We start from the raw sequence: 26,370 nt of genomic DNA, 5'->3' as shown, positions 1-26,370 counted from the left end.
CACACGGTGTCATCCCATTTATTAAATTTGGCTATACGCTAATATACCTTGAGCTACTTGTTTGGATCTTGGACATTGTTACCAGAAAACGCGGAGGGATGTCTCATATGGTGGCACACAGTTGCTGTCATCGTAACGTCCTCTTCTTCTTCTGTCTCTGGTAGATTACTATCTGTTGAATATGGCTCAAACTTGGGTTTCTCACCACATAAACAGTGGCTCTCTCGTGGCCTGGTGGGAGCCACTGTGTCATCGATAATGTCCGCTATCACAAGTTCCAATACCCGCCACCTCAACCAGAATAATGTCACGTACAGGAAGGTGTAAGTAGATGAATGATGAACACTAACTTCACTTAATGAAGGTTTATTCAGCACTTGCACATACAAGAGTGGGGAAAAACTGCCTCTAGCCAGAACACATACTCGTATATATACAGCTACAGAACATTCCAGTACAGTGCTTCTTGACATTTGTGGATACTTCTAGAATGTACTCAAATCGAATATAGAAATTAAAATTTTTCAGTCCAGGTGGGTTTCAAACTCATGACCATGCAACAAATCTAGTGTCATAACCACTAGACTACGGCGACTGCTCTATTCGGTTTCTTCTGTGACAATATTTACATAAGCATTGTAATACAAAACTGTTCAGTCTGTGACAACATTTTCAAACTCTCTTCAGGGTGGACTCTTTTCATCATCATTTCACTTTAATTGTTACAAATGAATCACTATTATCATCAAAATCATGATCGTTCTCATTTTCACTTAGAGATTCCAACAAAAGCTCTCAGTCTGTTCCTTAGAAAGACCCATATGTGAAGAACTAGCCATTTCACACCTACTGACTTGAACATTATAATTACAAACTCTCTCTTAGGACAACTGCTGCAGCTTGACACTAATTTAGAGGGTGTTCAGAATAATGTGGTTCACAGATGTGCAGTTGGTAGGGCAAGCATGGAGAGAACGTTAGTGTTGGGGGTTGTCAGCAGGCAGTCAACACTCTGTAGTGGAAATGCCCTTTCTAAACTCACTCTCTCTCTCTCTCTCTCTCTCTCTCTCTCTCTCTCTCTCTCTCACACACACACACACACACACACACACACACACACACACACACACAATCCAAAAAATTTCAGAGAAGTGTCATGCGTTGTGAATTTTGATTAAAACCTACATTTCATTTTCTGGAATTTAAAATTTGCTTGTTTTTGCCAAAACACAGTGGAGTTTACACAATGTCACCTCACTAACATGTTGTGCAGAGGCAGCTGTGAAAGAATTCTGAAAAAGTGGTTTATCAAGTTTATTAAGTGAAGAACAGAACAAAGAATCTCAATAGGTTATGAAAAAGCACCTTCTAGGTACAAAAATAAATGTGTAATGTCTTTACTCATGTTGTTCCAAAACCTACAGCATTTCTTCTTTCACCAATGATGGCCCTTAAAAATTACATTCTTTCATTAAAAAAATCTGTACTTAGCTGATTAGCACAATATATAATGAAGTTTATTACTCACCATATAGCAGAGATTCCCCCATCCAGTCAACACTCCCACCATGGACCGGTGCTGGTGCTCGCAGTGTGGTTTCAGTTACCTGAGACTGCAGTCATGTGTGTGAGTTGCATATGTGAGTCTATTGTTGACAAATGCCATTGGCTGAAAGCTTTAAGAGTGAAAATATTTTTGTTGTGCCTATCTGTGACTGAGCATCTCTGCTATACGGTAACAACTTTCCTTCTCATAATACTGTTACATTCCATCATGGATTTTCCATTGTTTGATCTAATGAAGTTTCACATAAAAATATACGGCAAAATACTCTCCTCTTTGTGTGCTATCATTTACCAAAGTCTCATTTTGATACCTCATACCATTCATGAAATATAAGGAATGTTGTGGATATTTCATTTTGGCTTTATTGGTGGCGCTAGTGACCTCAAATGAGTGTGGTACATAAGTTGGATTTTCTTGATTTTCTTAACTGGTGACAGACAGAGATCTCCATTCAAGTTTACAGAAAAATTCAATGTGCTAGCTAAATTCCATATGTAGCAGCGTAATATGTAATATGCACCAAATGCAAAATCATAGCAACCCTTATTTTTCACTGAAATTTTTTAAAAGTTCTGTGCTATGTCTTAATTGCAAATATCGCAGTAACTATGATTATCAATGAAATGATTGGCATGTCATTGTGAAGCTGGTATATAAAGCTATTAACTAATGCAAAAATAAAAGTTTGTTACCAATTATTTTCTGCAAAATTGTTTGAGGAAGATTGCACAGTGTATGCAACTCGATTCTGTTGTAGCAGTGTGCTGCACAGGCAAACATTGGCCTCACCTTCTGTACAAATGAATGAATTCCCCAAGTGCTTCATACGAAAACTGGTCACTGCACTTTGGCTACCGTATCCTGCACAGACTCTAACTCAGGTTTCCATAGATGGCAATAGTATGCATCATTGATACCTAGTAGTGTTAGATTTAAGAATGGAGCATGTGAGAGCTGCAAAAATCATTTCGAATGAACTTGACATCAGACTGGAAAACAAAATCTGCAATTTAAAATTGAATATAACGAGTCACAACTGCAATAAACTTTTTTTATATAAGATTACTGGTTTTTGTATGTTTGAGGCCATTTTCAGACCCATACTATGATGGTATATGGTGGCTGTGAACAGAGTGGGCAATCCTCTTCAAGCAGTTAGCATTCGTGGAGATGGAGCACCATCTGCCATCATGGCGTGGGTCTTAAACAGACTGAAACCAGTAACCTTATATATATATAAAAATTTATTGGGGTTGTGACAGTTTATATTCAGTTTTAAATAACACATGTACCACTGTACTCCAGGAGATATGTTTTCAAAAATTAAAAATTTGCAATGTTGAGTACCACTTGCTGTTGGATTGAAAATGGCTAAATGAAATGCTCCAGTATGTAACCTAACCTTTCCACATTTTACAATCACATTGTATACATTTCAATTTACAGTATACCTGATAGTCACGAATCAGTACGCTCGATAATCAAACTTTCTACTTCCTCCACAATACACGATCGACACAATGCTACTACTTGAAACATGTCTGACACAAGAGCAATCTTCTTTGTAGACTGATGTCACTTTCCCAGTATTCCAGCAATAAACTGAAGCCTAGCACCAGTTTTACCCAGAATCAGCTATGTGATTATTCCATTTCATGTTACTACTAGTGATACCACAGGAAATTTCATGAGTTGGCTATTTCAAAAAGTGACTCACTAATATTATACTCATTGGATACTATATTCTTTAATTTTGTGAAGAGCACAATTTTGCATTTCTGAACATTTAAAGTATGTTGCCAACCTTTGCATGACTTTGAAATTTTATCAAGATCTGACTAAACATTTATGCAGCTTCTTTCATAGAGTACTTCATTATAGATAGCTGCAACATCTGCAAAAAGTCCGAGGTTACCATAATATTTTCCACAAGTTCATTTATATACAACATGAATGGCAAGGGTCCCAACACACTTCCATAGGGCACACCTGAAGTTACTTCTACATCCAATAATGACTCTCCATCCAAAATAACATGCTGCATCCTCTCTACCAAAAAGTCCTCCATCAAGTTACAAGTTCCCCTTGATACCACACAATTGTACTTTTGACAATAAGTGTAGGTGTGGTGCCAAGTCAAATCCTTTTTGGAAATTAAGAAATATTGCATCTACCTGACTGCCTTGATCTGAAGCTTTTGGTATGTCATGCAAGAAAAGTGAGAGATGGGCTTCACATGATTTATGTGTTTGGAATCCATGCCCGTTGGCATTGAGGAGGTCGCTCTGTTCAATATCCCTCATAATGTTTAAGATCAGAATGTGTTCTAAGACTCTACAACAAGACATTGGATAGTAGTTTTGTGGATCACTTCTACTACCTTGCTACCTGTGCTTTTTTACAAGAACTGGGCATGAATTTTTGTTCACTCGATCCATGACAGATTCTATTTAGAACAGGGGCTAACTCAGCCACAAAGTCAATATAGAATCACAGGGATTCCATTGGGCCCTGGAGGTTTGTTCAGTTTTAACGATTTCAGCAGTTTCTCAACACCACCAACATGAATAGTTATTCACTCATCTTTTCAGTGTTACAAGGATTAAACTGGGGAAATTCCCATTGCTTTCCCTTTTAAAGGAACATTTGAAAGTGGAATTAAGCATTTCAGCTTTTGCTTGGCTACCCTCCATTTCAGTTCCTGTATCATTCTAGACATTAACTTTGGTATGACTGACAGTCATTACATATGACCAGAATTTCTTTGGGTTTTGTGAAATAACATCTGACAATATTCTGTTATGCTAGTCATTGAAGGCATCGTGCAGTGATCTATTGCCAGCCAAATGCATTTCATTAGCATATCTCTATCTGTAGCCCCACACTTTGTTTTACATGTGTTATGCAGTAACCTCTGTTTCTTTAGAAATTTCTGACTGTACTCTATGAACTGTTCTGCTGGGTACATATCTGTCCAGTGCATGATCAACTATTCTTTTAAAATTAAACCAGAGTTCTTCCACATGCTCCTGCCCTTTGCTGAAAGTTTCAGCTTCCTCATTGAAGTATTACACTCCTGATTCTCTATGTAGTTTGCTGAACGTATAATTCTATCTTTTTGCTTGTTTTAGTTATCTTTTATACTTTGGTTATCATTGTTGCCACAACCTCATCATGGTCAACGTGGACAGCCTCAAAGAGGTCAAATGCATTTCTTGCCATTAGATCTAGTATATTTCCACCATGAGTGGGGTTCCTAACCAACTGTTCTAGTTTTCAGAGAAGGCATTTAGTAATATTTCACAGGATGTCTTATCATGTCTACTAGTAACAAAACTATAATTTTCCCAGTTGATAGTTGGATGATTAAAGTCTCCACCAGTGATTACAGTATGATTGAGGAACTGATGCACCAGTGAACTGAGGTTATCTTTGAAGTTTTCTGTAAAGTTTTCGGTTACATCAGGAGATGAAACTTGTGGGCGACAGAAGGATCCAATTATTTTGTGCCCACCCTTGATACTAGGTCTTGCCCAGTCAATCTCACATGCACCTTCAATTTCTGTCTCAGTGAATTTCAGTTTATAGTCTACTATAAAACCTGAAATAAGTTCTGCACAAATTTTTATGAAGTCTCAGACGGTGTTCAGGAAAGATAGATTAGGCAGTGTTTGTGTCTGTCAGTAGTGGTTTATCTTGTAGTGAAGTCGAAGTAGATACTCCGTGTGAATTGGTATGGGTGGAAGTTATACTTAACAGCCGAACTAAGTTAGTAATTGGCTCCTTCTACCGACCCCCAGACTCTGATGATATAGTTGCTGAACAGTTCAGAGAAAATTTGAGTCTCGTAACAAATAAATACCCCACTCATATGATTATAGTTGGTGGGGAGTTCAACCTTCCCTCGATATGTTGGCAAAAATACTTGTTCAAAACCGGTGGTAGGCAGAAAACATCTTCCGAGATTGTCCTAAATGCTTTTTCCGAAAATTATTTCGAGCAGTTAGTCCATGAACCCACGTGAATTGTAAATGATTGTGAAAACACACTTGACCTCTTAGCCACAAACAATCCAGAGCTAATAGAGAGCATCATGACTGATACAGGGATTAGTGATTACAAGGTCGTTGTAGCTAGGCTCAATACCATTTCTTCCAAATCCACCAGAAACAAACGCAAAATAATTTTATTTAAAAAAGCGGATAAAGTGTCACTAGATGCTTTCCTAAGAGAGAATCTCCATTCCTTCCGAACTGACTATGCAAATGTAGACGAGATGTGGCTCAAATTCAAAGATATAGTAGCAACAGCAATTGAGAGATTTATACCTCATAAATTGGTAAGAGATGGAACTGATCCCCTGTGGTTCACAAAACATGTTCGAACGCTGTTGCAGAGGCAACAGAAAAAGCATGCAAAGTTCAGAAGAATGCGAAATCCCGAAGATTGGCTAAAATTTACAGACGCGCGAAATTTGGCATGGACTTCAATGTGAGATGCCTTTAATAGGTTCCACAACCAAACATTGTCTTGAAATTTGGTAGAAAATCCAAATAAATTCTGGTCGTATGTAAAGTACACAAGCGGCAAGACGCAGTCAATACCTTCGCTGCGCAGTGCCGATGGTACTGTTACCGACAATTGTGCCGCTAAAACGGAGTTATTGAACGCAGTTTTCCGAAATTACTTCACCAGGGAAGACGAATGGAATATTCCAGAATTTGAAACACGAACAGCTGCTAGCCTGAGTTTCTTAGAAGTAGATACCTTAGGGGTTGCGAAGGAACTCAAATCGCTTGATACGGGCAAGTCTTCAGGTCCAGATTGTATACCGATTAGGTTCCTTTCAGATTACACTGATACAATAGCTCCCTACTTAGCAATCATATACAACCGCTCGCTCACCGATAGATCTGTACCTACAGATTGGAAAATTGCGCAGGTCGCACCAGTGTTTAAGAAGGACAGTAGGAGTAATCCATCGAACTACAGACCTATATCATTGACGTCGGTTTGCAGTAGGGTTTTGGAGCATATACTGTATTCAAACATAATGAATCACCTCGAGGGGAATGATTTATTGATACGTAATCAGCATGGTTTCAGGAAACATCGTTCTTGTGAAACGCAGCTAGCTCTTTATTCGCACGAAGTAATGGCCGCTATCGACAGGGGATCTCAAGTTGATTCCGTATTTCTAGATTTCTGGAAAGCTTTTGACACTGTTCCTCACAAGCGACTTCTAATCAAGCTGCGGGCCTATGGGGTATCATCTCAGTTGTGCGACTGGATTTGCGATTTCCTGTCAGGAAGGTCGCAGTTCATAGTAATAGACGGCAAATCATCGAGTAAAACTGAAGTGATATCAGGTGTTCCCCAGGGAAGCGTCCTGGGACCTCTGCTGTTCCTGATCTATATAAATGACATGGGTGACAATCTGAGCAGTTCTCTTAGGTTGTTCGCAGATGATGCTGTAATTTACCATCTAGTAAGGTCATCTGAAGACCAGTATCAGTTGCAAAGCGATTTAGAAGAGATTTCTGTATGGTGTGGCAGGTGGCAGTTGACGCTAAATAACGAAAAGTGTGAGGTGATCCACACGAGTTCCAAAAGAAATCCGTTGGAATTCGATTACTCGATAAATAGTACAATTGTCGAGGCTGTCAATTCAACTAAGTACCTGGGTGTTAAAATTACAAACAACTTCAGTTGGAAAGACCACACAGATAATATTGTGGGGAAGGTGAGCCAAAGGTTGTGTTTCATTGGCAGGACACTTAGAAGATGCAACAAGTCCACTAAAGAGACAGCTTACACTACACTCGTTCGTCGTCTGTTAGAATATTGCTGTGCGGTGTGGGATCCTTAACAGGTGGGATTGACAGAGGACATCGAAAGGGTGCAAAAAAAAGGGCAGCTCGTTTTGTATTATCACATAATAGGGGAGAGAGTGTGGCTGATATGATACGCGAGTTGGGATGGAAGTCATTAAAGCAAAGACGTTTTTTGTCGTAGCGAGATCCATTTACGAAATTGCAGTCACCAACTTTCTCTTCCAAATGCAAAACTATTTTGTTGAGCCGAACCTACATAGGTAGGAATGATCATCAAAATAAAATAAGAGAAATCAGAGCTCAAACAGAAAGGTTTAGGTGTCCGTTTTTCCCATGCACTGTTCGGGAGTGGAACGGTAGGGAGATAGTACGATTGTGGTTCGATGAACCCTCTGCCGAGCACTTAAATGTGAATTGCAGAGTAATCGTGTAGATGTAGATGTACTGCACAAATACACTACCTCCATGTCCATCATTTTGATATCCATCATCCTATTGTTTTGATATATACTTAAATTTTCCCCAAGAATCACACTGTTATCAACTTTGGGTTTCAACCAGCTTTCTGCGCCTTATGTGACCTCCTGTGCTTTTTGTGAGCACTTCAGACTGTGGCACTTTGTTGCAAATGCTTCGGCATTTTAGCATTAGGACTCGAATACTCTCACCTTCACGTGGCATTTCTTTCAATCTTACACTGATACTTCAGCCTAATCTAAAAAAAAACCTTGTGTGTAGCCCACACACAGTAAGCTACCTGAGTAGCAGCCTCTGGTTTGTAGTACACATGTGACCCATTTAGGTGGATCACAGAGTTCTTGACCCTATGACACAAGTCCAGGAAGTCACAGAAGCTTTGAGGTCTATGGTTCAGTCCTTCCACTCAACTCTGAACCAAAGTGCCCTGATCAGCTGTGGGGCAATGATGATGAGCTTTGTTAAAACTCCATGTGCAAGGCTGGTCTTCTCAACCTTCTCTACCAGTTGCTGGAATGACCTTTGGGTCCAGATGACAGGCATCATTTGTTCCAACGTGTGCCACAATCAGCAGTTGTTTGCACCCTCTTCCCTCAGTGGCTGCCGGAATAGCCTCTCCGACATGTCGAATGAGCGCCCCCCCCCCCACACAGACATACTGAGTGCACTTGGTGTACTTTGCCATATGTTTGGACTGCTGACAATTAATAGATCCCTACCCTTTTGTGTTTGCTTCCTAAGATGACCTGAGGCCTTCGGGATGGAGAAGTCGGCTCACGGTGGATCGACTGTGTGATGTGGTGCACCCACACTCCCGCACACTGTCTCGGCATTCCGACACGGCCAGCTGGCCGAAAAGCGTCCGGTCGACTCTGCACCGGTAATCCATTGTAGCTGCATTCTTTTGGGGAGAGCTCCATCCGGCAGGTGAATAAGGAGTGGGAAGTGGTCAGTGGGATGAAACTTGGCAATGACTTCCTACCGAGCAGAGTCCACGAGGGATGGAGAGCAAAAAGAGAGGTCGATGGCAAAGAATGAGCCGGTAGCAGCATAGAATGGAGTGGGAATGCCTGTATTGAAGGTGCACAGCTAACGAGACATCACGAGGCTCTCCAAACCGTGACGCTGAGGGCAAATAGAGGTTGAGCTCCACAGTACATGTAAGGCATTGAAGTCTTCCAGTAGCAGAAATGGTCAGGGTGTTGTATTATAAGATACGTTAAGAGCCTCAGAGTCAGTTGCATCTTGTGGAGGTAGATATAGTAAGCAAACTGTGATCCTCTGACCCACACGAACTTCTGTTGTAATCGGTTGTAGGTCAGTAACCGAGGAGAGAGCAGACGAGTGGTGTGTGTTATTGACAAACACAGCAACCCCTCCCTCGGCTCTTCCCCCAATCGTGTTGTTCTTGCAATGAATGTATAGCCCCATAGTACAGGGGCATCAGATGATTTAAAATGCACATCCTACAAACACGACCACATGGAGAATTTCTGTGTCGGAGTTGCAATTCCTCCTCACATATCACGAACCCATTAATGTTCCACTGTAGTACGGGAGCCACTTATCGAGGGGGTTGCACTTTCACCCCGTCTTTCTGCGGGGAGTGGAACCTGTAGTGGACGGAGGCTCAGTGTTGGGGCAGACGAGTGTCCGATACCGACACCGAGTCCCCCCCCCCCCCCCACCCCCCCCACCCCACACACACACACACACACACACAGACATACTGAGTGCACTCGGTGTACTTTGCCATATGTTTGGACTGCTGACAATTAATAGATCCCTACCCTTTTGTGTTTGCTTCCTAAGATGACCTGAGGCCTTCGGGATGGAGAAGTCGGCTCACGGTGGATCGACTGTGTGATGTGGTGCACCCACACTCCCGCACACTGTCTCGGCATTCCGACACGGCCAGCTGGCCGAAAAGCGTCCGGTCGACTCTGCACCGGTAATCCATTGTAGCTGCATTCTTTTGGGGAGAGCTCCATCCGGCAGGTGAATAAGGAGTGGGAAGTGGTCAGTGGGATGAAACTTGGCAATGACTTCCTACCGAGCAGAGTCCACGAGGGATGGAGAGCAAAAAGAGAGGTCGATGGCAAAGAATGAGCCAACAGTGTCCCATTGCTCAACCACTTAGCAAATTTTAACATTTGTGCAATCCCTTCTAAATGCTATTGAATATGAAAAGTGAGACTTTTAAAGTTCCCCTCTGTAAACTGACATCCATGTTGCCTGACATGATGTATGTTCCTAATAAAACTGGCTATAGTGATTTACCCCAGCTTGGCAGCAGATTCCGTCCTCATGTTCTGTACTATAAATAACATTTACCTATCACTATACTACTTAATGCTGTGCACACTTATCCTATCTAAATTTAATCTAGTAAATTTTGTGAGAAATAGAAAAAAAGAAAAAAACCTAACTTGCTGCCTGTCAGTTTTATTATATAGCTGTCACTGATCTCCTGTTTCCAGCGTAATATTTAGTTGATTACTTTGATATTTTTGAAAGGAAATTACTACTTATAGTGCTAACAGCAGAGCTTATTTGCAATACAACCAGCACTCATCATGTACTCTTATAGTGCTCGCTGTTAGTTTTTCATTCCTCAGTGAAGCTCAGGGTTGTGTGGGCAGTAGTGTAGCTACCGGTACGGCCACTTGAGATGGACCAGCCTTGGCAGAGAGACCTGATTAAGAACATCCCACACCATACAGAAGGTGGGACTGAGCTGCCTAGGGAGTTCAGCCTCTGACAGTCGGGTACAAGCACGGCGAACTCATCGTCCACAAGCTGGGGCCAGTCGACACCATCGGTGTTGTTCTGTTTTAAGCTCTGAGCACAATTCACTGACTACAGTTATGCTTGACAATGGAATGTTGTGTGTTTTGGAGGCTGGAGATCTCAGCTTATCTGCCTAGGTCACAATGAAGTTACCAATATCTATTTGTTTTAACCTTAAACCTCAAGGTGTACTACATGCTGGTATGGTGAATTGCTGTTGGAGAAAATGGACACTAGCAAACACTGTCTGGGATACCTGCCACACTTCATTTGTATGAGGACTGCTCTGGTAAGAGGGTCTGTGCCTGAGTTAATATTTATTTCTGTAGATGTTAATGGGGTTGCTATGGAGCTAAATCTAACAGAACTACTTCTATCTGGAAGAGTGTACCATCAGCCAGTACTTGCACATGACCAACAAACAGTATCAAAAAGATAAGAGGGAACTAGTTGACCGTAATAACTTCATAGTAATCAAGAGAGGACAGGGAACCTCTGATAAGCTTTTATACCCTCCAAGGTCTGGAGGGAACTTCTGGGTCCTTACTGAGTGCAAAAAGACTTTGAAATCTACTAAGGAGAGTAGAAGAGAAACAAATTTGAGATAACAGTTTATTCCTATTTTTAAAACTTCATAGTGATAACAGTGAATATACACCAGAGCCAAAATACAGGAAAACTGCAACAAACCCTATGATGATACATACTACAGAAATATAATACAAAATAACTATGAAATAATAGATTAAAATGATGAAGTACTGATTATTTGCTGCAGATGGGTGCTATATGAATGATCAGAGTTTTACTCAGGAAATAAATACATGGTAAACAGAAAAGACATAAAAATGAAGACTAGAAGAGCGTGGTTGCAAAATAAGGGGAAGAAGTCACATACAAATGTAAAGAAATAAGGAAGTACTAAAAAGGTAAGAGAGATAAGGAGAATGAACAGAACATGATAAATAAATGATATAATGTGACAAACATAAATATAAATGCAGAATGTAATTAGGAAATGGGAATGAAAAAGCCTGTTTAAGAGAACTCATCAAAAAATGGATTAGCATAAATGATGACATAGGGAGATGATAAGACCTCAGTTGAAGAGTCAGTTCTCATCTCCAGAGTTTGAAACCACTGATGTGAGGAAGAATTCAGATGACCTATAAGGTGACAATGATGCTTGAGCATCTGATGTTATATTCCACACTACACTCAGCGACAGGATGCTCATGTAGAGGTTATACCAATGGTGACTAATTTTTATTGATAGCTAGATAACGCCCATGCCAATACAAACTGCTGAAGGTCATGTTGTTCCCATGACGACATATTGTATTCACTCACTGCAGCAGGCTGTGAGCTGTGGTGGCCAGTAAGTAGTCAGTCAGATAGTGCACTGCCTATGAAAAGCAACCAACAGTCTGGCTTTGAACCCAGGCCCTCAAGTTTAACATGTTGTCATACGAGGGGTGTTTCAAAAGTCCGCACAAAGTCCGAGAGATGGCATCACTGGCATGTACAGAGGTCATGTTTAGTTAGTAGCAACATTGGAAAGAACGCACACCAAGTTTCAGCCATATTGGTCTATTTCTTTCTGTTTGGCATTCGTGTGAATCAAGGAAGTTGAGTGATTGTCAAAAGATGGACGAAAAAGAGTTTTGTGCGGTGATTAAACAGTACTTTATGAAAGGCAAAGCGCCTCAGGAGACTAAAGAAAAGCTTGATAAACATTACAGTGACTCTGCACCTTCTATCAGAACAGTTTGTAAGTGGTTTCAAAATTTTCGGAGTGGCCATATGGGCACAAATGATGCTGAACTTTCTGGATGCCCTGTGGAGGTTGTAACTCCAGAAATCATTGATAAAATCCATGGTATGGCGATGGATGACAGAAGAGTTAAGGTGCATGAGAATGCTACTGCTGTGGGCATCTTGAATGAATGGGTACATAATATTTTCATAAACATTTGGACATGAGAAAGCTATCCGCAAGATGGGTTCCGTGATTGCTCATGCTTGACCAAAAACGGAATTGTGTGAAGTGTTGCAAGGATGGTTTGCAGCTGTTCAGGAAGAATCCACAGGACTTGAGGCATTGTTTCGTCACTGTGGATGAAACATGGATACATTACTATACTCCTGAGACCAAAGAACAATCTAAACAAGGGTTTACCAAGGGAGAATCTGCACCAAAAAACGCTGGAAAGGTTATGGTGACTGACTTTTGGGATTCACAAGGGATAATCCTAATCGACTATCTGGAAAAGCATGAAACTATTACAGGTGCATATTATTCATCATTATTGGACTGTTTGAAAATCGAGCTGCAAGAAAAACACTGGCAATTGGACCGCAAAAAAGTCCTTTCCCATCACAATGATGCAGCAGCACACACCTCAGCATTGTGGTCACAAAATTAATGGAAACAGGATTCCAACTGATTTCACCTCCCCCCTATTCTCCAGACTCGGCTCCCTCGGACTACTATTTGTTCCCCAATTTGAAGAAATGGCTGGCGGGATGAAGATTTTATTCAAACAAGGAGGTGATTGCAGCAACTAATAGCTATTTTGCAGACTTGGACAATTCCTATTATTCGGAAGAGATCAACTAGTTAGAATGGTGTTGGACGAAGTGTATAAGTCTAAAAGGAGACTATGTTGAAAAATAAAAAAGGTTTACCCCAAACACGTAAGTAGTTTTTATTTTTGCATGGACTTTTCAAATGCCCCTCGTATGTTGTTAGTGGGGCTGATAGATGTGGTACTCACAGAATCACTCAGGCAGGCTTTTGAATGGTGAAACTCTATATAAGGGATCTGTTCAAAAAATTCCGGGACATCCATAATTTTGCGCCAGTGGTGTGTTTTATGTGAAACTCAAGAAAACTTGTACAGACACAAACCAAATGATGCAGGAAGCCTACGGTGATGAGTGCTTTGGCTGTACTCAGTGTTACAAATAGTTCACATGGTTTAAAAATGGCGGAAGGGAAGTTAAAGTTGTCCTTTGTTCAGGACACAATTTGACAACTACTGATGAAGCTCGTGGCAAAAATGTCACCAAATTGTGCCTATCAATCGAAGACTGACTGTCTGAGAGACTGCAGAAGAATGTAAAATTTCAGTTGGATCATGTCATGAAATCCTGACACACCTTCTTGGAATGAAAGGATCATAACTGGTGACGAGACATGGGTCTACAGTTGTAAAATTGAGACAAGGGTTCCATCGTGACAATGGGACAGGAAAGGTTCTCCGAGACAAAAAAAAAGCTAGTCAGGTTGCATAAAATGTCAAAGCCATACTAATGGTTATCTTTGACTTTGAAGGATCATGAATTCATGCCATAGGAACAAACTGTTAATATATGGTCTATTGGGATGTGTTGCAATGCATTCAAGAAAATGTGAGAAGGAAATGGCCTGACATTAGACAATTTATGGCTCTTGCATCACAATAATGCACCCACACATTCATCTCTCTTGGTGCATCACTGTTGCACAGAAACTGAAACCACTCTGCTGCCTCATCCTCCATACTCTCCAAACCTGGTCTGTGTAGGCCTTTTTTTATTTCCAAAGTTGAAAACCCCATTGAAAGGATGAAGTTTTGCAACACTAAAGGAGATAAAAGAAAATTCGTTGACAGCACTTCACGCAATTCAGGAAGAAGTGTACCAAGACTGCTTTCAGAAGTGGAAACGGCATTAAGAGAGGTGCATCAATTGTGGAGGAGGGTATTTCAGAGGAGACTATGCACAATAGGTAATAGGTAAGTGTAGAAAAATTTTGTGAACAAAGTTTCGGAATTTTCTGAACAGACCTCAATAAGAATGAGGATACAAGAAGTATATTACAAATGTTTGATCTAGGTCATGTGGAAAGGATTTTAGGTAGTTCTGATCTCATTTTAAGGCAAGTATCATATTTTTAAAGTAGAAGCTAATTATCACTTCCCAGTACAGTATGATATTGCATAATTAGAGGAATACTTTTTATTATTTTAAAGGATTTTATTTCTCCTTGGGTCAAACCCATTATATTTGCTCATATGCTGCCAAACCATTAACAGTGCATGTGTGGACTTCCTAGTGTAGTTTTTTCCTTATTTATTTCCTTTCAATTAAGCTATTATTTGCGGCTCACTGCACACCTGCAACATTTTGTTAACACTGTAGAAGTAAAATATGGTATATTATTCCTGGTTGTTCCCTGTGCCCGAATGTGGTAATAAATCCAAGTTTAGATTGGCTCTCCTAACTTGCTAGTATGCTTGCAATACCCTATCCTTTTCGTGCATTTCCATTGTAATACAAGAATGTTAGAAATTTTCTGAAGTTTAAGATTCAACTGTATTATTAAATTTGTTATTTTATTATTCATATTATAGCTGTTTAGTTTTTGATAGCTGGCAAGTAGATGCCACTCAGTTACTAATAAATTTCTCATCAATATTTGGGTGACTTATGAATATCTTTTACAGGAAGGTATTGGTGACACATTAGAAGAGCTATGGATATCATACAATTTCATAGAAAAGATTAAAAGTGTTTCCTTTTTCAAGAAGCTGCGGGTGCTGTATATGTCAAATAATGTCGTTAAAGACTGGAGTGAATTTAACAGACTACAGGAGATTCCACATTTGGAGGATCTACTATTTGTTGGTAAAGTACTATCAGAATGCAGACAGCATTTGTGAGTCTTTTTACATGTGGATGATTTAGCGTGCAAGTGTGTATATGTGGAGATTACAAGGAAACAGAACATGTGGATTGTACTTTCCTTAAGGAGACAAAATGTTAAAAACTGTCAACAGACAAACATAAAAGTACAAACGAGAAAGAGGGATAGCTGGGAGAGGAGTGGCAGGATTAATTTAGTTTCTTTCTTTGATAGTGCACAATGTGTTTTGAAGTCTTGTGAATTCATATTGAAGTGCTACTTGCAATCACGGTGACTCCTACATTGAATTTTGTTCATTTCTGTGCCTATTCCAAAAATATTCTTAAATTACTACTTTTCAAAAATATTTAAATGGTTTCCAGAATGAGATTTTCACTCTGCAGTGGAGTGTGCGCTGATATGAAACTTTCATATTTAAATGGTATTTGAAGATATTTGAATGTACAGGGTGAAGTACACTTACTACAAATATTCACAGCTATAGTCTTGTGCATCTTTTCTCACAGAACACTTAAAGAATCAAATATATATTATTTTTCAATTAAACAATAGAAAATCTGGGATGAAAAAACAAAAATTTGGTAGGGCAGATTGCTACTCATCACACAGAGGAGGCCCTGAATGGCTGACAGGCACACTGAAGAAATGCTGCCAGGTATTATTGTCTATCAGACTAGGTTCTTCGTCACATGTAGGTGAAACAAAACATGCACACCTTCACAAATTCGTAACTTACACACATATGGCCCTTGAAAAAGTCATAATATTGCCAAAACATGAAATTATGGTTGCACCAGTATCCCCCTGAATCATGGAGATGACTGGATAAACTGATTCTCTTGCTACTCAAGCAAAAACATTAAAAAATCTTAATATTTCATGATATCAACAACCTCTTAACTTCTGTTGTGTAAATAGATAAATTCAAAAGGCAGGCAATATGCCCAGATGATATAATATGTAATTTCCACTAAATAAAACAGAATTTGACATGGTTAGACTATGTATGTATTTATGATCATGTGGGACAGTGGATGAGATGCACTCATAACAGCACTGAACATAGAAGAATTATAATACTAATTAATAACTCAAAGCTAAACCTTTGACAAGTAAGCTGAATTCAATAAAATGAAATAAAATAATAGATAGTGCAGATGCTAATGAATTGACCAATAAATTATTAGACCTCTTAAATGAAAATTTTGAAGCATGTAGTTCTTATGATAGGGCAAAGCATACTAATGTGGAAAGTGAAAAAGGTTTACAAGTCCGGAATCAAGGCAGTAAAGTGCAAAGGAAATGATCCATGTATTCTCAGCTCAGAGGGTAAATACAAAGTTTCATGGGAAGTCATTAAAACAGGAATAGATAGTGATGTACACCAGACACCAATTCCAACTAACACTCTATATGCAAATTTTGTGTAACCTCACTCAGATGACTATACTGTGAAGGATGTTAGTAAGACAGAGACACTAGTGCTAGAAATAACAGTAAACTGGCAGACATCTTCCTACATCAGTCTTACTTGGACAGTAAAACACAGTTACAATAAATAATCAAAAGTTAGACTTTCTTCCAGATGTAAAGGTTATAACTCATTGATCTGTTCCTGCACCCTTCCTTTTCATTATTTATATACACAATTTACACAAGGTTGTGTGACATGATGCAATGCTATATAGAGATTATAACGGTACAGCCTCCCCAAGGACTCATATGAAATGTTTGATACCAGGTTTTTTTTATATGTATTCAGATACTTATCAGACAATTCAGTGCTTCCTAAGGCCTTGTATGTGTGTCTATACATATATTATTCTGTCCTATTTAATAAAAAACTTTATATTCATTGTGAAGGCATGTGGAATGTTCTAGAAGGACGTGCTTTGTCGTAATTATCAGTGGATTGTTGTCATTTATAAAATTATGTACATATACTAAATTAAGTTGTGGCGCTCATGAAATCGACACCAACATCGATGCATCCATCTTTTAATTAAGCTAAGATTATCTTTGGTCTCTTCCACCATGTTCAGTTCTTTGTGAGCCTTGCTTGTGTAGAGTGGTGAATAAATGAACTACTGGCAGAAGTAAAGCTGTGAGGACGGGGCATGAGTCGTGCTTGGGTAGCTCAGATGGTAGAGCACTTGCCCGCGAAAGGCAAAGGTCTTGAGTTCGAGTCTCAGTACGGTACACAGTTTTAATCTGCCAGGAAGTTTCATATCAGTGCACACTTGGCTGCAGAGTGAAAATCTCATTCTGGAAACATCCAGTATCCTTTCTTTCAGGAGTGCTAGTTCTGCAAGGTTTGCAGGAAAGCTTCTGCAAAATTTGGAAGGTAGAAGGCGAGATACTGGCAGACGTAAAGCTGTGAGGACAGGCTGTGAGTCGTGCTTGGGTAGCTCAAATGGTAGAGCACTTGCCCACGAAAGGCAAAGGTCCCGAGTTCGAGTCTCGGTCCGGCACACAGTTTTAATCTGCCAGGAAGTTTTAAATGAACTACTGCTAAATGGGGGTTGTTTGGTGTAACTAACCCGAACTTCTCCCTCACTGGTGACCTCAAGTTGTAACGTCTTCCGTTTTCGCCATTTTACTGTGTCCGCGACCTCCATGTTGGTTATTTTCGCGTGTATTACGTCGACACAGCATTTGAACAATGACTTCGTCCCAGCGCCTAACGCCAGATTTTGTGATTGACACGCATCGTGTTGCGGGCTATGTACACCTGCCAGGACTGCAACACGATGCCTCTCACTCTACGATTACGCCAGATGTTTTCGAGTCTGCAACAACAAGTGAGGTTAGGAGTGTGCATGACTCCAGCTATCAAACGCCTTTGTTCCCACCACATGTGCCCTCCCTCATTGACTGTGCACTTACCTCTTACAGATCTCCGTGCAGTGCGGGACCAATGTCAATTTCTGCAAATGCTTCGTTCAACGACCTACCACCGCTAGGACAATGATTTGCCACGTCGCAATCCGTGCAGTACCACGCGGATACTTGCCACGTGGCCGGAACTGCTTCGTTCACAGCTCAACGACCTCAGCATCTGACCATGCCCATGTCTGCCTTGGTTCAGCATCATCACATGCCTTCCTACTTCGATACCTCGGCCTGCAACAGGAACAATAACTTGTTATCTGTGCCTGACCTCCACCTCCGTCCCACTGCTACGCCTCAGTGTTTTGTGCCACGACATTTACCTTATCCGCACACCGTTTTGAGTGGAGTGACTCTGAACAGTGAACATTCACACATTCCATCCCACGTTCGACATCATTTCCCACACTGTGCTTCTGGACAGCCCGCCCCTCTGCAGCCTCCCTGCAACACAGGTGGCCCCAGCTCTAATAATACGTCGAGCTTTCCGCAGACTAACATGCGTTCTCAAACTTTGAACTTTCTCTCACCTGTCGCCCCCGCGCCGGCTCCAGTCGAGCTTCCGCTACCATTCTCGGCACATCTACGTGCCTCATCCGTGTCGGTCTTCTGCGATGCGTCAATCAGAACACACCCGCAACGTGTTGAGCTTCCGCAACCGCATTCGACACATTACCGTGTCTCATTTGCTTCGGCCTTCCGCGTCACGACGGGTCACACTCAACCACAGCATGTCATCTTCACGCTGCCACCCGAACAGCCATCATTGCCACATCCCCTGGAGGCGCACTCTCCTGGAATACTACAGCAACAATAGCTCGTTTCAGGCAGTGTCCTGATGAACTCAACTCGACCTGTTCTTCCGAACATTCTACAACGCTTATTGATGCTGCCGGCGTTTAATCCTGACAGAGCTACAACCTGGTTCAAAATTGCGGACGAAGTGTTCGACCATTACAAACTCGATGAGTCAACCAGATTTCTGTGCATCATCACCCACCTGTACGACCAGGAGGACTTGATTGCTGACCTGGTCGACACCCCGGACTCGTCTACCCGGTACACTCTAGCCAAAAAGACAGTTCTACGACGGCTTGCATGCTCAACTGAGGCAGCAATACAGCAAGTGCTACACGTCGAGCAACTAGGCAACGACAAACCTTCCCAGCTCTGGAGACGGCTATGTGCCCTGGTCAGCGCTGACCTACTCTCTGACGCAGCTCTCCTCGCCATCTGGTCAGATAAACTATCTCCTCACATTCCCTTTGCCCTGGCATAGAGGTCTCCTGAAACTGTCGAGAAAAGAATGACAACTGCTGACAAGCTACACGATGCATCACTGCTCTATTTCGCCAGCCATTGCATACCTGACAAGTTTCAGGTTCAGGCTAATCGTCCTGCGGCCGTGGCCGCTCTGTGCTGACCGTTCCGCTCGCTCCGGGAAGCAGTAAACAAGCTACTGGGACATCACTGGCTCTGCCCTCGGTCACGCCCCTCCTGCAACCGGGCCTGCTGTGGCCACCAAACCTCGGCCATTGCCTCTGGCAATGAATATTCCGCAGGAAATTGCAACTGCACGAACCGTACTGTTACTTCCACACACGGTTTGGTGAGGCGGCATGGAACTGCAGGCCACCCTGCTACTTCCCAAATGCCAATTGCAGGTAGGTCCGGGTGCTGCCTCCTGTGCACAACATGACAGGCACCCCCCAGTGCTCCATTCTGTCCGGGAACAACTGGATAAATGCGGACGACTTTACATTAAAGACATTTCGTTGGGGCACCTTTTCCTACTGGACAAAGGTGCCGATGTTTCGCTGCTGCCTATGTCCTTAGCATCGTCAAACATCTGCCCTCATCATACTTCACTGCAGGCCGTGAATTCAACTAAACTACAATGCTCAGGTTCAACTTTCCACGTCGTCTCACTCTCCGCAAACTCGAGTGGACTCTTTTAGTGTGCGAAATTGACGAACCTATACTAGGCAGTGACTTCTTGCGACACCACAAACTTTCACCAGACCTAGTGCAAAACACTGTGTTTCATCACCTGTCAATGACTCACTTCTCCTGTGCTCCGTCGAGCAAACCGCCCTGTGACACATCGGTCCGGGCTCATCTCATCCGTACATGCTCGTCTCTGTCGACGATGTTACAAGAAACAATGCACAAGTGGCTTGTCGAGCTGGAAAACGTCGCTCTCCTATGCAAGGAAAACTTCGAGCTCTCCCTCCGGCTCCACGAAACTCAGCCCCAGCTCTCCGATGCAGCAAAGGAATTACAGACACTACAGCAAGGACAAAACAAGGTCAGTAAGTGTGTCGAACGTGCTTGCAGTCCCGGCAATCGAGCCTCCGTGTGTTTACCTCCCGCTACCCCTCGCAACTGTGTTATCAAGACCTCCATAACATGTACAGACAGCTCTGCAGGGCCTCACCCTCCTAACACGGCAGCGTTTGACACTCGGCCGGACACAAGTGCGCATGCGCGACGAACGTCACGTGTTCCCGAACTGATGGCTCCTACCCCACCCCTCGTGGACAGCATCTCAAACTATGCAACTTCAGCTCCTGCGCACCACCGTGTGACTGCCACTGACAACACAAACAGTGCACTCGCGCCAAGTGTTTCACCCACGACCGTGCTGCCACAGGCCGCGCCCTCGGACAATGGACTCACTAATGGCTCACGAGCTCTACCGAGCTCACCCGCCCACGGTGCCACTGCTTCGGGCCGGCGGCCATCTTGTCGCATCGACTCCTGGGGCACTCTGCTGCCTCAGCTCCCGTCGGATCAGACAAGTGGCTCAGACAAGTGGCTCTGAACACCACGACCACACCTCGCCTGCCACGCCCGCAACACATTGTAAACAAACTGCCTCCTGTGCCGCCGGCAACATTTCCGTCATCACCAACGGCACAGTTCACAAGCTTCGCCTCATGCCAGTTCCCCCAACTCTCCAGTAAACCACGTCGACTTTGTCCCGAGCGCCTCTCCGACCTTAAAAATCAGATTTCTGAACTACTAAGCTCCGGAGTCATTGAACACTCTGCCAGTAGCTGGTCTATGCCCATACATATGACACCCAAGAAAGACGGGTCCTGCTGCATGTGCGAAGACTACTGTCAACTAAATGCATGAACAATTATGGACACGTACCCCATACCCAACATTGCTGACTTTACCAGTTCCCTCGCAGGTGTGACCACGTTCTCTGTCATTGATTGCAAATGGGTCTACCACCAGATCCCCATGGCACCTGAAGACATCGAGAAGACGGCAAGCACCACCCTAATCGGGTTATTTCAGTTTCGATTCATGCCCTTCAGTCTGAAAAACGCAACCCAGACCTGACAACGTTTCATCGACAAAGTGCTATTCGATCTAAAATTCTGCTTGGCATATCTCGATGATATCCTTGTGTTCAGCTCCTCCGTCGAGGACAACATTCAACATGTGCAAACTGTTATGAATACTCTTGCAGCAGCAGGCATCGAGACCAACCAGGACAAATTACAGCTACATCAACCCACTGTCACTTTTCTTGGTTTTCGGGTCTCTGCCGACGGCATTTCACCGCCCCCTGAGAAAGTACAAACAATACTAAATCTACCCAGACCTTCATCATTCAAAGAGCTCCGGCACTTTCTGGGGTCGGTTAATTATTATCGCCAACATCTACCTTGGGCTGCGGAGATTCAGGCTCCACTGACGGACGCCTTAGCAGGCACCGACACTTCTGGATCTTGGCCCGTTCCATGGACCACTGCTATGACTGACTCTTTCACTGCCCTCAAAAATCTTCTTGCCGTTGCCTGCACCATCGCGCATCCTCATCCCAATGCACAAATTTTCATCACCACAGATGTGAGCGATACTGCCATCGGCGCTGTCCTTAGCCAGACAATTGACGGCCACACTTCGCCTCTGCAGTTCTTCTCGTGCAAGCTCACCAATGCATAACGGAAATATTCCCCGTTTGACAGGAGTTGCTCGCGGTCTATGGAGCGATCAAGCATTTTAAGACTGATGTCGAGGGATGCCCTTTCTATGTTTTAACGGACCATAAACCCCTGGCTGTGGCCATTACAAACCCGCCAGCTGACCCGCTTCCTCGCCGATTCAGATACATGGACTTCATATCTCACCACTGATGTCAGACACATAAAGGATGCTGACAATATAGTTGCTCATTTCCTTTCATGAGTCAACTGCCGTCTATTCGCTGTTAGACCTCTCTGAACTGCTTAACCTCCAACCCGCCGACGAGGAAACACAAAACCTGATTTCAGACTCTGCCTCTTCACTACACTTCGTCCACACCACCTTCCCTGGCATTTCTGGTGAGATCTGGTGCGACGACAGTACGGGCACATTATGCCCCCTCATCCCAACCATGCTCCGTCGAGCTGTCTTCAACACATTGCATAATTTAGCCCACCCCGGTGTTCGTGCGTCCGCCCACCTCGTAGCAGAGTGCTTTGTGTGGAGAAATGTCAACAAGGGCTGCCAGCAATGGGCATGCTCCTGCGTCGCGTGCCAATGCTGCAAAGTACACAAGCACACTTCACCCCCCCCCCCCCCCCCGGCGCCTTTCAATCCCTCCTGGGCGCTTCCAGCAAATTCATATTGACATTGTTGGCCCTCTCCCCCCATAATGGCTTTCGTCTATTGACCGAACAACTCGCTGGGTCGAGGCTGTCCCCCTCCACAATATTACGGCAGAAACTGTTGCTCGAGCTTTCGTCGAGTCATGGGTATCGTGTTTCCAAAGCCCAGCTATCATCATGACTGACCAGGGCAGACAATTTGAGTCGGCCCTGTTCAACGAGATTTGTAACATTTGCGGCATCCAGCGCATCCATACCACACCATATCACCCGCAAAGTAACGAGCTAGTCGAGCGCTGGCACCACACTTTCAAGGCAGCTTTTCGATGCCACGACTCTCTATGGACGGAGGCCCTTCCCCCTGTGCTACTCGGCATTTGTGCAATCTATAAGGAAGACCTCAAAGGCACAATAGCCGAGTTCGTATACAGCCAGAACATTGTTCTCACTGGCGAACTTGTGAGCTTCCGCTTCTCTCCCTCAGTCTGACTTACCTTCCTTTGTGGACTGCGTCAGACGCCACTTCATCAACCTCCACATCCCTCCTCCTGCCAGCAATTCCTGCCCTATGGTTCACGTCCCAAAATCTCTGGACAATTGCGAGTATGTCATGCTCAGAGATGACACTGTCCGTGCTTCCCTCCAACCTCCATATACCGGCCAGTACCGAGTTCTCCGGCGCTCAGCCAACACCTATGACATCCAGATGAAAGATTCAGCTGTTACAGTCTCTGTCAACAGACTTAAGCCTGCTCATGTTGAGCCTTCTTCTACCCCCCTTCAGGTCACGACCACGCCACTCACTGTTGTGGCTCACGACGCTCCGACCACTCCCTCCACATCGGACTTACACACTCGGTCGAGTGACTTCCAGCTCCAGTCTTCGAGCTCTCCTCTGACCTCGCTCTCTACTCCGGTCTCTCACACTCCATCGAGTGACCACATGCTCCCCACGTCGAGCTTACCTACTATCACGCCCTCACCGCCGGGCCCTTCGCCGGTTCCTTCGACCTCTCCACTTTCGCCTGCCTCGCTCTGGCGAGGTTTCTCACGCCCCCCCCCCCCCCCCCCCCATCTTGAACGTGCCCTTGCTCGAGGTGTTTGTGCCTGTGCCCCCAGACATAATCCACGACATCTCAATAATACTGCGCGATTATACACTGTTCGTCGTGTGTTTCTCTTCATCCAGTGCTCATGACACAACCTCCGCCATTCCCTGCCACCTGGTGAAATGTGTTTCCCTCCCACCCGACGTCGACCTGGACATACTTCGTGTATTCGCCATGCCCACCGGAGACATCGGCGCCGTCGCTCCGTTCCACCTGCAAACCACCAGCCTACCTGTCGCCACACGACCAGCATGACGCCCGGCTTGTTTCAGTGACTTCCAGGTTCGGTGGCTGTATCTTCCTTCACGACACCTGCCCACACAGCTCCCTGACGCGACACTGTCAAGCTGACCGTGGTCCGGCTGCCGTGGCCCACTCCTGCCGATGCCATAGTCACACCCCCCCCCCCTCCCCACCCGCCTCTCAAGAGTTCTCCGTACTGTGGGGGAAGGGATGGGGGGCTATGTGGCGCTGAACTTCTCCCTCAAAGTAACTAATCAAGAAATTGAAGTAATAAGTTCTTAGAAATAAATAACTAGAGACTGCAGAGATGTTAGCATGAAAAATCAATGCTTCTAATTAACAAAATGAAACGTAAGAACATTCAACGTGAATCATTACAAGATGACAACACTCATCATGTGAGGCATCAACCTTCAAATGTGCAATGCAACGTGGTGGTAGTGATGGAAAAATGTATTATGTGGTTTGAGACAAATGTACTGTAGAAAAATATGTTTCATTCAGTCTAAATGCTCCAAGTCATGATAATAAAGCAGTCAAAGTATTACGATTTCACAGAGACTAAAAAGTCAGCTGTGATATAAAAACAGGGAAATTGTGTGGGTCACTAAAATGAGTCATCTAACTGCTATGCAAGCTTAGGAGCATTGGCAGTAATGAACTTGTATATGTGCATATTTTGCTTTCTTCCACTCCCAGCTGAGTTTTGGAATTATCCAGTGGGATAACTCTGAATGCTTAGAGTCCGTCTCTAAGAATCATGAAGAAACTATTTCAAACAACTGGACACAATGATAGTACATAGCTTGTGAATTTACAACTGCTTTTTATTTGTTTAAAAAAAACCTACATAAGTTTGATGCAAGTAGGGCTGTTTATGACCATGGCACAAGAAGTGGACATGCAATAAATGTGTCATATGCCAGGCTGGCATAGATCCATAGCAGCTAAAAATATCTTGGTCTTATCTACTTCAACAAATTAGCTGAAAATGCCTATAAAACACAGGTAAATAAATTTAAAACTAGTATTGTAAAATGGATGAAAAATAAAGGAGTTTGCACTTTTCAAGAGTTCCTCAAGTCTGTGGCAAATGACAGACATTTCTTATGAGAGTGAACAATAAATAAACAACAGACTTTATTTTACAGCCATATATGTCACATCATGTAGCTATGTTATTACTGCCTTGTACTTATTGTCATTTACCTGTTTATTAATTGCCTATGTCATTTGCCTAAGTTTAGTGCATTTATCTTTATACTTTTTTACATTTTTTTCTTTTGGTGATTTTAATTGTGCATGAAGATACATAAAGTATTTGTATTTATAACTTACAGAGGTAACAGACTTTGCTTTTTTTTAGTTGAATATGGTTTTCATCACCTTAACTTTGTCAGTAACTTTTGTATGTGCATATTGAACTTTTCTTCTTCAGGGAATCCACTGTATGATGCATTAGAAGAGGCTCAGTGGAGAGCTGAGGCAACACGAAGATTACCTAATCTTAAGAAGCTGGACGGGGAGCCCGTTATTAGGGTGGCTGGGGCTGCACCTGCAGCTGATGCATCAGCTGAATAGTGGAGGGAAACCCCTTGCACTGCAAAACCAAATAAAGCCTTTGCTCTACCAGTGTCAGTATTGTTATTCTTCCAACAACGTCCACATGAAATATAGCAGCCTCAAAACGCAGAGTATAATTTTGTTTTCAAGCTCTGCCATTAAAAGAAAACTAAGTAATTAAGGAGTGAAAGGAATTGCACACACTTAAAAATACTTGTATTGAACAACAGCCCCATACAGTGGGATGTCTGGGAAAATACTCATAGGACAGACAAGCAGTAGTGATTTATGCAAAAAGCAATGTATTGGTTACTAAAATGAAAATTATAAAATTCTTTGTACATCTAACTTTTGAAATGTCTTGTTAATGTGTCAGAAACTAATTCCAGATTGGACACTATAGCATCCTCTGGTAATTTTAATGTATTAGTTAAACAAGTCGATTTTGTCTTCTTCTACTTTCCATGAAAATATAGATATCTGATAGGAGTAGACAACTTTAAAGCAGGTTTTGTAACTTCCCTCCTCTCGACCACTGTATTGAGCAAATTTAATTTGGCTCAATATATCAGAAGAAAATTCAGTCAAGAAAATTGAT

General features: G+C 42.9%; 1 protein-coding gene across 1 annotated transcript in view; it reads left to right on the top strand.

The window, feature by feature from the left end:
- The window catches only part of LOC126164122 (dynein axonemal light chain 1), a 165,130-nt gene extending 139,085 nt beyond the window's left edge, over window positions 1-26,045 (top strand). Inside the window, exons 4-5 of the mRNA XM_049920213.1 lie at window positions 15,159-15,339; window positions 25,648-26,045. Of these exons, the coding sequence (XP_049776170.1) occupies window positions 15,159-15,339; window positions 25,648-25,790 (324 nt within the window). The 3' untranslated portion in view covers window positions 25,791-26,045. The remainder of the gene's footprint in view (window positions 1-15,158; window positions 15,340-25,647) is intronic.
- The last annotated feature ends 325 nt before the right edge of the window (window positions 26,046-26,370 follow it).

Source organism: Schistocerca cancellata, chromosome 1 (genome assembly GCF_023864275.1).
Source record: "Schistocerca cancellata isolate TAMUIC-IGC-003103 chromosome 1, iqSchCanc2.1, whole genome shotgun sequence".
Classification (NCBI taxonomy): domain Eukaryota; kingdom Metazoa; phylum Arthropoda; class Insecta; order Orthoptera; family Acrididae; genus Schistocerca; species Schistocerca cancellata.
The sequence above is the reverse complement of the archived record's forward strand: the minus strand, read 5'-3'. Positions and strand labels throughout refer to the sequence as shown.